The 14,139-nt window shown below is 35.9% G+C and overlaps 1 protein-coding gene across 4 annotated transcripts in view; it reads right to left on the reverse strand.

Moving 5' to 3' along the window:
* AFF4 (ALF transcription elongation factor 4) overlaps nt 1-14,139 on the reverse strand; it is a 78,843-nt gene that overhangs the window by 43,501 nt on the left and 21,203 nt on the right. Inside the window, exons 2-6 of one of the 4 annotated variants that reach the window (XM_069592032.1) lie at nt 9,987-10,078; nt 9,155-9,281; nt 5,809-6,603; nt 4,416-4,460; nt 99-185 (exon numbers count right to left, since the gene is read on the reverse strand). In XM_069592032.1, coding sequence (XP_069448133.1) covers nt 99-185; nt 4,416-4,460; nt 5,809-6,603; nt 9,155-9,277 — 1,050 coding nt within the window. In that variant the 5' untranslated portion in view covers nt 9,278-9,281; nt 9,987-10,078. The remainder of the gene's footprint in view (nt 1-98; nt 186-4,415; nt 4,461-5,808; nt 6,604-9,154; nt 9,282-9,986; nt 10,079-14,139) is intronic. The other 3 variants (XM_069592031.1, XM_069592034.1, XM_069592033.1) reach the window with 3 other exon arrangements.

Here is a 14,139-nt window from a genome sequence, read left to right on the forward strand (position 1 = left end):
ACTAAAATGGGAATGGCAAGATAATTCTGAATTCACATGATTTTAGTCAAGCCATTTAGAGTTTTCTTACAGTATAAAGACACATTTTATTTACTTACCTTAGTTGGAAAAGGAAATTTGGAAGGTTCTGTTTTGCATGGTGTATGAATAGCCGTTAGAGGGGGAGGCCATGAATGCGTCATCTCCTGAAATGTAATTATTACAGTTTGTTTTCAAGCAGGTCAAGGATAAAAATTACACAGCTAAAAACCAGATCTGTATTATAAATGCTGGTTTTCTGACTGCTCCTCCAAAGGTGTACATATTTAATCAATAATATTAATTAAGCACGTGTGCAAGGCACTATGGGGTAGGTAACAGGAAGACAGTTTACACTCTGACTTCAAGGAGGTTAGAGTTAAGGTGATAAGGCCTGTGAATAGTTATAGAAATCAGCCTGTAACCAAATACAGGGCACATAGTAAAATGCTATTAAGGAAGAGCTTGCTATGGGAGTGGGAAAGGGGGGTAACAACAAGAAAAGAAGCCAGCTTTTACTGTGTACCTTTAATGGGCCAGATACTGTGCTATTTTACCTCTGTTACTCAGCTAGTAGTCATAATGACATTATGAGGTAGATACCATTATTATCCTGACTATGTAGGAAAAAACTGAAGCACAGAGATTAAGCTATTTACTCAAGGTCATATACTTAATTAGTAAAGGACACAGAATTTGATTCTGGGTAGTCTCTCTACAGAGTCCATTCACTGATCTGAAATTTTGATCAAGTGGAGAAAAATCAGAAGAAAGGTATCAAATGCACACATAGAGGAAGACAGACAAGTAAGACTACATGTCTGATTTCACTGAATGCCTTCTGTCTAATCATATGCCAAGTATGTCCAAGTGGAAGTTTGGATACAATCACAATGTATATGTTAGAGACGCAGGAAGTAGAGAGGTATCGGACCCAGAATAAGGAAGAAGTATTTTATCTCTGGCACGTAGTTCAAAGCCAGCTGTCAAGCAGATTGAGAAAATACAATGAATTAAAGGTGGTATAACCTTTAGGAATTTATCCTATAGCTATACCCACATAGTTATGTAAAGATACATGTTCAAGGGATGCACACTAAAAAAATGAAAACAACCTAAACATCAACAACATAGGATTAATTAAATTACCAGACACTCATACAATGGAACACCAAGCAAACAGAAAAATAAGAAAGTTACCTTCTGAAATGAAATGATACCCCCAGTTACTGTTAAATGCCAAATACAAATCAGTGTATGTCCTCATAAATGTTTGTTTATGGAAAAATCTCTCAGAGATAGTTAACCTTTGGCCAACAGAATGACTGAAGGAAGAAGAGAAGAGAACACTTGATACAGCTTCTACCACTTGAATCTCTTGAAAAGGTCACCTGCACTCAGCTTGCTCTTTATCCTCTTACCATGCTTTATGTCTTTAATAGTATTTCACTTTCTGAAGTAATTGTATATAGTTGATTATTTCCTATTTGTGCTCAAAAATGTCAGCTCAAAGGGTGCAATACTAACACTGTTATCACCACGATATCCCTGGTGCTTCACACACAGTAGGTCCACAGTAAGCTGTGAATTAATAAATCATTTCTTATAATAAATATATTACTTTCAGACTAAAAAAACCTTTTTATTTCCTTTAAGTTTGTGATGAGGCTCCCAGAAAAAATATGACTACAAGTATGAAGAAAACACAAAGGCAATGTGAACCTGAGCTTCCTTATACGCTGCACATAGGGAAGGGAAAAGAAACAGAAACTTATATGCCCCAGGTTTTCACTGTTGGCATTTTACACCTTAAACACCAAAATCCTCCAATAAAAAATCTATTTAACTCCCTACTGTCAAATGACTGAGCATCTATTACACCCAAGGCCATGTGCCAAGTCATATATATACATAAAATATATAATAAATGGCTTCCCTTGTGGCTCAGCTGGTAAAGGATCTGCCTGGAGTGCGGGAGACCTGGGTTTGATCCTTGGGTTGGGAAGATCCCCTGGAGAAGGGAAAGGCTACCCACTCCAGTATTCTGGCCTGGAGAATTCCGTGGACTGTATAGTCCATGGGGTCGCGAAGAGTCAGACATGACTGAGCGACTTTCACTCAATATAATAAATGGTCAGTAACATCATAGAAATAATTAGATACAAGAAAATCTTAAGATCTCTTCCAGGTATTAACATGCCATACATTTCTGAGGATTTAAGAGTAAAGATATATGCTCCCTTAGACTTTTTACGTACATGGCAACTGAAAAATGAAAGCAATGAGTCATCATTGTGGTCTGATGACCTGATACAAGGGGGGAAAGGATTTCAGTGGGATTCTAAGAAAAAACAGAATCTGTATATAACTGAAGAGGAAGGAGAAACACATTCTATGAAAGTTTACAGAGATGAAAGAATACGAAAGGGTATGGCTTAGGGAAATCAGTTTGGGAAAAGTGGTCAATCTGTAGTGGGAGAGGCTGAAACCGGCTTGTATACAGACTAACATTTAAAATGTTAAATTTGTACACTATTCTTTTTAGGGGCCTGAAAACTTCTTAGAAAGAAATTATGAAGACAAAGGATTAAAGCAAAGAATATGACAGCAATACAGAAGACAGATGAGCAGGGAGACTCCAGACAGAAAGTCAGAGTGAGGACTGTATATTACAATTACTAAAGCTCAAAGTGGCAGAAATGGAAACAAAGGAACAAACATTTTCAAGAAATTTTCAAAGTCTTGCATGTAGTTTTGTGGTTAAAAAGAACATGAGAGAAAAAAGTGAAAGATAATTGGGATTCTACAATTGGCCAGGAAGAACAGTGATACTACTAATAGAAGTTAAGTCTGATAAATACAGCTTCAGACATATCTGAAGAGGCAGGGAGAAACCCAAACAGAGACCCACCTAAGAAGCAATGAAGAGACAAAAACCAAAACCCAAAGGAGGCCAAGACAGGAGAGAAAGATTGAATAGCTGTCTAACAGCTAAAGTCCAAAGGATGGAGGAAAATTTCATCAAAGAAGAGAGAAGCACTGGCTTAAAAAATGAACTCAAATTTAAGAGATAAGAGAAGACAAGCTTTCCCAAAGGGCAACTTTGGAATGTTGAGAATCCCAGACAAGAAAAGGTGTGTAGAAAATAAAAACAATGTAACAGTCAAGGAAGAAAAAAACGGTGCTTCCAGAAGGAAAAAATAAAAATTCTTTAAAACAGCAGAAACAGTAGAGAACTCAAATGAAGCCTCTTATGGCATGGGAGGTAATGACCTTGGAGAAACAAGTTCAGGAGACTGGCGGAAATAAAAGAGATTTTAGTAGGCTAAAGGAAGGACGGGGAAGCCTGGTGTGCTGCAGTCCAACAACAAAAGAAAAGAAGGAAAAAATAAGTGGCAGCAGCCAATGCAAGCAGTCTTTCAAAAATATACACAGTGAAGGGGACTTCCCTGGTGGTGCAGTGGATAAGAGTCTGCCTGCCAAAATGCATGGTCGTAGGTTTAATTCTGATCCGAGAAGGTCCCAGATACCTCGCAGCAACTAAGTCCATGTGCCACAACTACTGAGCCTGCACTCTACAGAGCTGCTACTACTGAAGCCCACATGCCCGAGAACCTGTGCTCTGCAACAAGAGAAGCCCATGCACCAAACCAAAGAGTAGCAACCACTCGCCACAACTACAGAAAGCCTGTGCAAAGCAACAAAGAGCCAGCGCAGTCAAAAATAAATAAATAAAAATTTTTAAAAAGTACATACAGTGAAATACAAGTACAGACATAAAAATTCAGGTGTACACAAAAAGTACAATTAATATGTGACTGATGGTTTTTGTCTATTGAGCCAAAAACAGGTTCTTTTTCCAACAGACAATATTTTCTTTTCCCAACAGAAGAATGTACTCTTTAATCATGTGTCAGTTTAAATATACTCCATTAAACACTCAAAATGTGTAGTATTCAGAGAAGACTTTTTATGTACATCTAACTAGTATATACAGATGAACTACAAAGCAAGCTATTTTCAACACAATGGTTTGATAACTACTGAGATTTTTAAGCATTTCAAATTATTAAATGATAAACATAAGAAGGTATAGTTATATTTGGCTTCTTCCTCTTTTCAAAGCAAACTGTTAAGACCAGAATTTATTTTTACTTACAAACAAAACCCCCAGCTTTTGGAGGGCAAAGAGTACACAAACCAAGTAGTTCAGAACTTAAGTATGAATATAAACAGAAAAGAGTCAGTTATTTTTGATGGACACAATCAGGTTATCCAGGTAATCAGTCTGCTGCAGCTTCAGATAGTTTGTGACATATGGGGGGGGGGAGAAGAGGGTAGCAGAGCATCATAATTAAAGAAACAAACTATTAAAAAAAAACAAACCAAAAGCTTACTTTAAGAATTTCATCCACACAACTCACATCCCCAGAAGCAGATGCCTAAAAAAAGAGGAAAAGAAACACATATTAGGTCTGAAGTCATTTCTTATTAGGTTTTTTATCATTTGTTGTATAGATTTAACATTATTAGAAATTAAACTAACATTAAAGATATATTTGGTATCCTACTACTCAAAGCCAGAACACTAATTAGAATCTTTGGACTGATTTCCTTAAATACATAATTTCAAGCACTAAAAAATTTTAATCACCAAACTGTACGATTGGAAATTTAAAAAAAAGTTTTCCAAGAAATCATATCTTGCTTATACTTGGATTAGAAATAACTTTCAAAATGTAGTTTTTTCAGCCGAACAAGATATCAAAATTTAAGTCGATTTATATACAAAATATACTATGATACTGAAATCATCATTTCACATAAACTAACAAACAGAGTAAAACCAGTATTACTGAAAGATTATCTGTCTGGAACACAATGGACATTTTATATAATATTTCTTAAATCATGAAAGTTAAGTTTATTCTGAAGCACAAACAACAATTGAGTTATGGTGAAGTCTAGCTCTAAGGATCACATTATAATGTGTAAAGAAAGAACAAATCACCACTTTACTTTTCTCTTGAGAGGAGTAATTAGATGACAAATGCCAGGAACAATGCGTTTCCCAAGGCCACAAGAAAGATTTTTTAAATGTCCTCAAAACATCATTTTACCTATCCCCCCCATCCCTTCCTCCATTGTTTTAAGCTATGAGCTGTAATTTTCAGCTACTGATATGGCTTAAAATTTTTTTTATTGCTAGATTAAAGGATAAAATTTCAGCTATTTCACAAAGAATACTCACTATTCTGAATAGAATGTTTTGGTACATAGTTCTAAATACCTTAAATTTCAACCCACCGCTATCCCTGGAGCAGTCGCCGCAAACCTTTAAGTATACCCAGAGAAAAGGATCATGGCATCCAAATCATAAAACATTACCATCTCCATGCAACCAAAAAAGTTTCAACATTTACCACAATGAACCATGCCCACATCTTACTGATGAGTATTGCAATGAGAAGTAATTTTTTTAAAACAAAAGAAACAAAATGTATTATCCCATAAAATTAAAATGAGGAAACCTAAGGTATTGAGAGATCATGTTTTAGTTCTATAACTGACTTGCCATTTTAATATTTAAAAACAACGAATGACATTTTTTCTACTGCTCAAGAAAAGTGTCTAAGAGCTCTATGGATTCACTTGGGAGTCAATCACAAGTTTTTCCTTAAACTTTTACATTCCTTACTGTTAAGACAAAGAGTTCAAGTTCAATCATAATTTCAGGGCGAATTGCTTCATATAGTTACAATGTTAAAAAGCTCTAAATGTGTGACTTACATCCAATGGTTGGGAAGGTATTTTCAGCTTGGTGAGATGTGCTTTACTGCTGGGCTTCAGTTCAGTCATGCTGTTGCCATGAGACTGGCTGCTGTAGTGTTCAGAGGACAGCTTTGGTTCCATGGACTCCTGTCCATCCATGGGCCGCACATAGGCAGTGGGTTTCTGTAGCATTGAGCTGGACTTTGACATCAATGAAGGTGGGAAAGACTGATTTGAGTGCTGCCCACTTGAAAAAGGTACACGGGAAGGAGAATCCCAGTTTGCATCAGGGTCCCGAGGTGATTTGGAACGCTGATGTTCTTTGCTATGGTGATCATTCCCATGAGACCTGGAATGACTGGAGCTTAATGAAGAAACAGCCTGGGGTTTTCCAGGGCTGGAAGAGCGTGATTTGGAGTGTTCTGATCCATGCTGGCCTTTTTTGCGGCCACTGCTCCCACCACTGCTGTATGAGTCACGGTCATGTCTCTGGCCACTGCTATTAGTGCCACCACTGGCACCTGCACTGGCCCGCTGGCTACTGTGTCCACTCTGTAAGCCCGAGGACCGTTTCTGAGACTGAGAAGTGCTGGGTGCAGGTCCTACTGGAGTCCATTTGCTACTCTGATGAGCGCTCCCATGTCTCTGTTCAAAGAAATTTGGGTTAGATTTTTCATCTGCTGTCGGCGGTACCGTAGGCTTGGGAATTGCAACAAGCTTTGGTATAGATCTGTCTCCTATGAAATCCTTCATTTCATCGTAGTTTCCAAGCATACTCTGAATACGACTTGACAGCTTATCTTCTTTGCTAGTCTACAAAAAAAAAAAGTAAAATAAAACTATAAAATTAGCATAACTAGAAAGAAAAGATGCTTCCAAACTAACTTCACAAACTTTAAACGGAAAGGGACTTTTCCAAAAGGAGGTCTCATCTCATATGTTAAGATCTCAAAGCAAACTCCAAATACATATTTTTTTATGGTGAAAAAGAAAATGCAGTGTAAGTGAAAAACCTTCAACACACTAATATTCTAGAGGACACTGAGAAATATATATACAATAGACTATAGGAGATCTTTTAAAACTCCAAATTTCACTAATAAATATACTAGAACAGTAGTAAAAATATTTTGAAGAGCAGAAAAGTAAATATGCCTTTATGTAATTAAGTTCCAAATCAGCAGATTAGCCAATACTCATACTTTTGGCAGTCAAGGAAAACAACATATTCCTTACAATCCAATGTTACAATTAGAAGCAGAAGTAAAAAGGTGAATGAAACAAGCTATATATACTTAATTATCTTTTTTAAATTAATAATTCCTTCTGTTACTGGAACACATCAAGTTAATAAAAGTCAACAACAAATTAAGCATGGAAAATCCAGTGATAAATTTTTAAATTTTGGCTATTAATTGTGACCATCAAGTCCTCCAACTTTTGAAGTCAAAAGTGTATACTCTGAGTTTCAAAAATTATTTTTGAATAATAAGATCCAAGATGTCTACAAGCTTTAGGATTCTTTCATATTAATATACGTGAAAGAAAAAAGTTGACTGATTACATAAAAAGGAAATCAAGACTGAAAAACAAACAGAAGACCCTGAACCACCAGTATTTATACTGAGGTTGGTATGAATCAGTAACGACTTTAGATTATACGAAAATCAGTCTGAGAGGTAAATGTACAGCAATTTATTGATAATATCAAGGTCAGAAATCAAATCCTATTCTTGGATATTTACCTACTACACACCATACTACAGAATAAAAAGGTAGTATGAGTCAAAGATTCTGGACCAAACTCCTCTTCTTTTCAAAATGTCTTTAATTCCAAAGTATTGTGTTATAAATGATATCAGTCTAATTGCCCTTCATTGGACAAATCTTAAAAGCTCTGAATAAATGGCTACTTATAGATCTCACAAACGGTTTCTACAAACACCAAGTGTTGTAAGAGTAAACCCAGGATATGTCATTAATTTGTATTTCATGAGAAAAAAATCTAACATACTTTCAACATCGTACTATGAAGCCAACAATGATCACTGGTGCTGTAATACATATTATTATAGCTATTCTACACAATATAAGCCTTTAAATTATAGTAATACTTCCAATGAAAGTGTTAGAAAGTGTGAATGTGTTAGTCACTCAATTGTGTCCAACTTTTTGTAACTCCATGGACTGTAGCCCGGCAAACTCCTCTGTCCATGCAATATTCCTGGAGTGGGTACTGGAATGGGTAGCCATTTCTTTCTCCGGGGGATCTTCCTGACCCAGGGATCAAACCTGCATCTGCTGCACCACAGGCAGACTCTTTACCACTAAGCCATCAGGAAAGCTTACTTCCAATGAAATCCAAAGCCAAATCAAATATGAGAGAAACATTTGTGGCCAATACAGTTACATTAAAATCATCAGGTTCAGTTTGGGTTGGATCCCTGGGTCTGGAAGATCCCCTGGAGGAAGGCATGGCAACCCACTCCAGTATTCTTGCCAGGAAAATTCTATGGACAGAGGAGCCTAGAGGGCTACAGTCTATAGGGTCACAAAGAATTGGACATTACTGAAGCAACTGAGCATGCACACAAGCAAATCAAGTATAATGATAGATTTTTTAAAAAGGCAATTAGTTCAACTCATTGAATACATCTGACATTATGCTTTAATCTAAATTTGACATTGTTAATTAAGCATTAAACATATAAAAAGAAAATCAGAGAATCTAGTATATGATAACAAAAAAAGAACCAGACTGATAATGAAAACACTTTTATTCAAATATACTGAAATTTGATAAACTAGTAAGCAAATGGCAAGAAACAGGGGAAAAAAAGAATTTATGGAATATTTTTCTTTGACTCATGTTATACCCAAACATCCAAGGAAACAGCAGATGATATGCTTTGATAAAGAAACTTTTAATTTACTTCAAGGCTCAGAAGGTAAAATGCCTGCCAAGGGCTAGTGGTAGAGCTAGGAGTAAAGATAGGAATGTTTGAGCTAATCCACACTTACAGAGTTACAGGACAGAGATGGAACGGTGGTGGGGTGAGGGCTTGTAAGATGACTTTAGGACACTAGTGATGTTATATTTCTTGATTTGGGTATTAATTATGTGAGGTTGCTCATATGGTGAATGAAAATTCTTTCACCTGTAATACTTTGTGTACTTTTCTGTACATATGTTATATAGCAATGAAAAATTTATACCAAAGAAGTATATTCTATTATGAGGAAAGGAAAAAATGTTAAAGGGCATAACATTGTAACTCTTTCTAATATAAAAACTCAAGTTTAAACATTTTAAAAGCAAGATATGTTACATTATAGGGGAAAAAACAGTCAAAGGGCAACTTACAACTTTGTATGGCTCAGCAAAGAGAGGAGAGCTAGGTGGGAAGGCGTCGTCGCCCTGCTGAATTTCCTGATTCCGCCTTTCCCGTTCTTTCATACGCAGCACATTCCGGTCTTCACGGTTCATGTTGCTATGAAGAGAAACACAACCTTTACATCACACAGAAAAGGAAAAATTAAATGTTCTGTACTCATTTTGTCAGTTTAACACTTCAATCGGATAGTCCCTTTTAACTTTCAAGTGATAACAGGCATTAGTACTGAAGTTGGGTTTTGGCAATGGTTATTATCTACTGAATAAAAGAGGACTTCCTTGGCTCAGACGGTAAAGCGTCTGCCTACAATGCAGGAGACCCGGGTTCAATCCCTGGGTCGGGAAGATCTCCTGGAGAAGGAAATAGCAACCCACTCCAGTATTCTTGCCTGGAAAATCCCATGGGCAGAGGAGCCTGGTAGGCTACAGTCCATGGGGTCACAAAGAGTCGGGCACGACTGAGCAACTTCACGTTCACATTCACGTTATCTACTAAAAACCGATAGTGTCTTCCCACAACTATCCAGATAGGAAACACTGGCCCAGGATATTAGGATCCACCCCATTTAAACACTTAGCCTTATCAATTTTTTAAGTTTTCTCCTAGCTAAAAGTCAGCTAAAACTTACGTATTCAGAGGGAAAGTAGTACTTAAACCCATAATTCTTAGTATTTCCTATAAGCCTTCTGTGGCTTCTTCTTCAGAAATCTAACTATTCTTTGTCATTAGAAGCATACAACCCACTCCTACCTACCACCCCCTCCCCCCAGGGTCCAGTGCTTTTCTCTACTTTCCATCTACCTTATCTTGATTTCTTTTTGTCCCAAACACAGCTTCCTTGGTGTCCATCCTTATGGCAGTTTGATCTCAGCTTTGCTGTTGCTCTAGATTCCCTAAAAAACGACATTTCTGCTCTAAATACATTAATATTTCAATTAACACCTCAATAAATGCCCAAACTGAGGCTTTCAGCAGCAGAATCTAAAATTAACTTGGGTTAGTAACAGTAGTTGAAATTTTACAGAGAAAAAAAAAAGTCTTTTGGGAGAAGGGGTAAATGAGGGTGTCATTTCTATAATCATGACAGTATATTCTGTTTTCACTAAGAAGAAACCAAGGAAAATAGTTTATATCAGTAGGATTTTTGGTTAATAGAGAACAATGAAAACTGTTGTTTAATCCTGGGACAAGGGTTTATCAGGGACTCTGCAACACACTCTTCCCTGGAGATAGATTTAATCATCTGTCCTAGTTATGCTTTGTTTTGCTTTGAAAGTTCTGTTGGAGGCCAAACAGAAAGACCAGATTATACAGTGGAGTATTTCCAGCCTTATGATAAGATTCAGAAATTAAATTAAATCAGAAAATTAAAGTCAATCAAGACTGGTAGAAACTATAATTGGAAAATGAGCATGGACAGCAAAACCAATATATTCTTGAGGACTTTTATAAGCACAAATAAACATTTACATATAAAACTTCCTGATTTGCAATTTACTATCATTCAAATAGAGCAACTTTTTAGTGTTTAAAAATGTGTTCCAGGTATCCAAATGTATATTCAAGTTCCTTCTTTTATGTACAAGTTTCTAATAAACTTAGAAAAGAATACAAACTATTTTGAGGTTATGGGAATAGTGTGTGCTTTCTTTGGTCTCCCATTAGAACCACAAAAAGTATTTGATTCTTTAATAAACACTATAAAACATCTACACTTTGGTATTCAGAAATTAAAATGAAAGAACATTTATTATCCCCTAGCACACTTGTGCCAACTAATAACTGTGTATCACTAACAATCAAACTTCAAACAGACCTCTAGAGCTATGGTGCCACAACACATGAACTTGTGTCCATTTCTGCGTTAACTACCAATTTCCTCTAATTTCCTAAGTTTTGAAAGCTCAGTGACTTCTCCAGTGATCCAGTGGTTAAGACTCTAACCTTCCACTGCAAGGGGCGCGGGTTCAATCCCTGGTTGGGGAACTAAGATCCCATACAGCAGGGCAACTAAGCCCATGTGCCCCAACTAGAGAAGCTCACCCACCACACAAGAAGCCTGTGCACCACTAGAGAAAGCCCGCTCAACACAATGGAGACCCAAGGCAGTCCCCACCCCCAAATTCTTGAACAATCAGAAAACAACAGACATGCCTTATTTAAATTATGATTTAATTTTATGTATTCAAGAGCACTAACATAATCATGCAAGAAATATGTGAAAACTTACTGCAAAAATGGATGATTCCCACAATAAAATTCCTCCTATAATTCATTAATAAAAACTTTGTTTTCTTAAAAAATAAAAGTCATCACACTGAATATTTCCTCTTTTAACAAAACTGCCAAGAAGCTCCTGATGAAATTAAATGATTGCTAATAAGAACTAATATCCCAGTTTTAGTTCTTATTCTCTAGGTTTTTCCTGATTTGACTTATTTTCACATCTAATACACTGGTTCTATTTTTTTCCTTCTGTGTCTTTCAATATGAGTATCTCTGCCTAAAATAAGTTTTTCCCAAAGCAGTAATTCCAATAATTCCACTTGAGCTGACCTAAAATTAATATGAAATTCAAATGACTCAATTTTAAGTATATCTCTGTTGAACAGCCAAAACTATATTCCTCCTATATTTGCAACTACTATACTGAAACAGAATTCAGTAAAAAATAACAAACTGCTATATCACAACCAATCTACTAGATAAAACAATTTCTAAAAGAAAATTAGCAAGTAGAAAGAAGGTTCTTCTTCTAAAATTTTTAATTACTTAAGGTAAATTGTTTAAGTACCTATCCAGTACTTAAAAGTTGATATACTAACTAGAAATTTTTTCTTCTAGTTAATTTATTGAGATATAATACACAGCACTTGAAAAGTTAACAGCATAATGGTTTGATATGTATCATAAAGTCATCACAGTAAGTTTAGTGAACATTCATCATCTTATACAGATGCAAAATTAAAGAAATAGAAAAACATCATTTTTTATGAGAACTCCATGACGGACTCTCAACTTTACAGCACTGTTAATTTTATTAAATTGTATTGTCCAGCACCTCCCTAGCACTTATCCTTATAACTGGAAGTTTGTACCTTTTGACTGCCTTCATCCAATTCCCCTGACCCTGATCCCCCATCTCTGGTAACCACAAATCCTAACTCTGCCTTTTCTGAGTTTGTTTCTGAAGTGTAATTGATCTGCAACACTATGTTAGTTCCTGTTATACAACCTGATTTACCTCTATACATTTGAAACTGATCACCACAATGAATCTAGTAAGATACCTCACCATACAAAGATAATATATAGTTACTGACCATATTCCTCACACTGTACATTTCAAACCTTTGATTCATTTACTTCCTAACTGGAGTTTGTACCTCTTCATCATCCTCACCTGTTTCTTTCCTTCAACCTCAACCCCTCCCCCTCTGGCAACCACCTGTTTGTTCTCTGTATGAAAACTCTGTTTCTGTTTTATTGTGCTTGCTCTTTTTTTTTTTTTTTTTAAGATTTCACATATAAGTGAAATTATGTAGTATTTGTCCTTCTCTGTCGGACTTATTTAACTTCTTAGGATAATACCTTCTAGGTCCATCCATATTGTTGCAAATGGAAAGATTTCATTCTTTGTGATGGCTGAGTAATTTTCCATTATACATCACATCTTTATCCATTCATCTACCAATGGAACTCCAGCTGCTTCCATATCCTGGCTATTGCAAATAATGCCACAACTAACATAAGGGTGCATATATCTCAAGTGTTTTTGTTTTCTTTTGTTTGTTGGATCATATGGTAGTTCTGTTTTTATGGATGGTATTTCAGATAACATAGCAATGTTAAGTCCCTCAACTGTGATAACTCTATTTCATTATGTAGGAGAAAATCCTTGATTCTTACTTAGGACATATACAACGTACAGGCAAAATGTTATGTTTGCCAACTCTCAAATGGTTCAATACCCATTGGAATCTATACCTAGTATGTATAGATAGTATGTCTATAGATAAAGTATCGTACGTGAGGTTGGAGGGAGAGACAAGAGAGAGAGGAATGGATAAAGGAAGGAGGGAAAGACAGAGGTAAACGAAAGAGTCAGGAAGAGGAGAAGGAAGAGTAGCAGCAGCAGCAACTAAATGTTAACAGTAAAAATGTTAATCTAGGTGAAGGGTATAGAGATCTGTATTATACTTTTCTTAGGTTTGAGATCTCAAAAATAAAATATGAAAGGTTAAGAGTAATTAAAATATTAGAGCATGATGGGTGCTTTCCAACATTTTTCAGCCTTGGGACTACCATCAAACTATTTCTCCTCTAGGGCTTACAGTATTTCTCTCATGACTAAGGTACACCTCCAAATCCACTCTGATATCCAGTTATCCTCAACTCCTCTGTGTTATGATTTATCACATTTCAGAAAAAAATTATACTTATTACTTGCAAGAAGGGGACAACATCCACAGGCCAAGCTTCGGTTCAATAAAAGTAAATGAACATCCAAAAATTATCTAAAGCAAAATTTAGTATTTATTATTAAGTGTACTATTAACTTAATATGCAACAAGCATCTATTATATACTTAGCATCAGGGAGAACAAGAGTAACCTGCCATACTAGATTAAAACCTATTATAATCCATTACTATTATCAAAATAGCAAGGTAAAGAGTGAACAAATTGATCAGCAAAACAGAGGCAAGAAATAAATCCCCAAACATGTGGGATTTTAATAGTTTAAAAAGCCCAATTCAATAATAAAATGTTTTATTTAATAACAATTAAGAGCCATGTACTTTTCTAAAATGACAGTTATTAAAATGGTGAAGACATTTCAAACTCAGCCAGAATAAAGACAAACCTTTCAGCCCAGTAGCCTCACTTGTGGGACTGTATTCCACAGAATTAAAAGCACAGCCATAGGCTACAAAGATGTTCACTGCAGCACT

Source organism: Ovis canadensis, chromosome 5 (genome assembly GCF_042477335.2).
Source record: "Ovis canadensis isolate MfBH-ARS-UI-01 breed Bighorn chromosome 5, ARS-UI_OviCan_v2, whole genome shotgun sequence".
Taxonomy (NCBI): domain Eukaryota; kingdom Metazoa; phylum Chordata; class Mammalia; order Artiodactyla; family Bovidae; genus Ovis; species Ovis canadensis.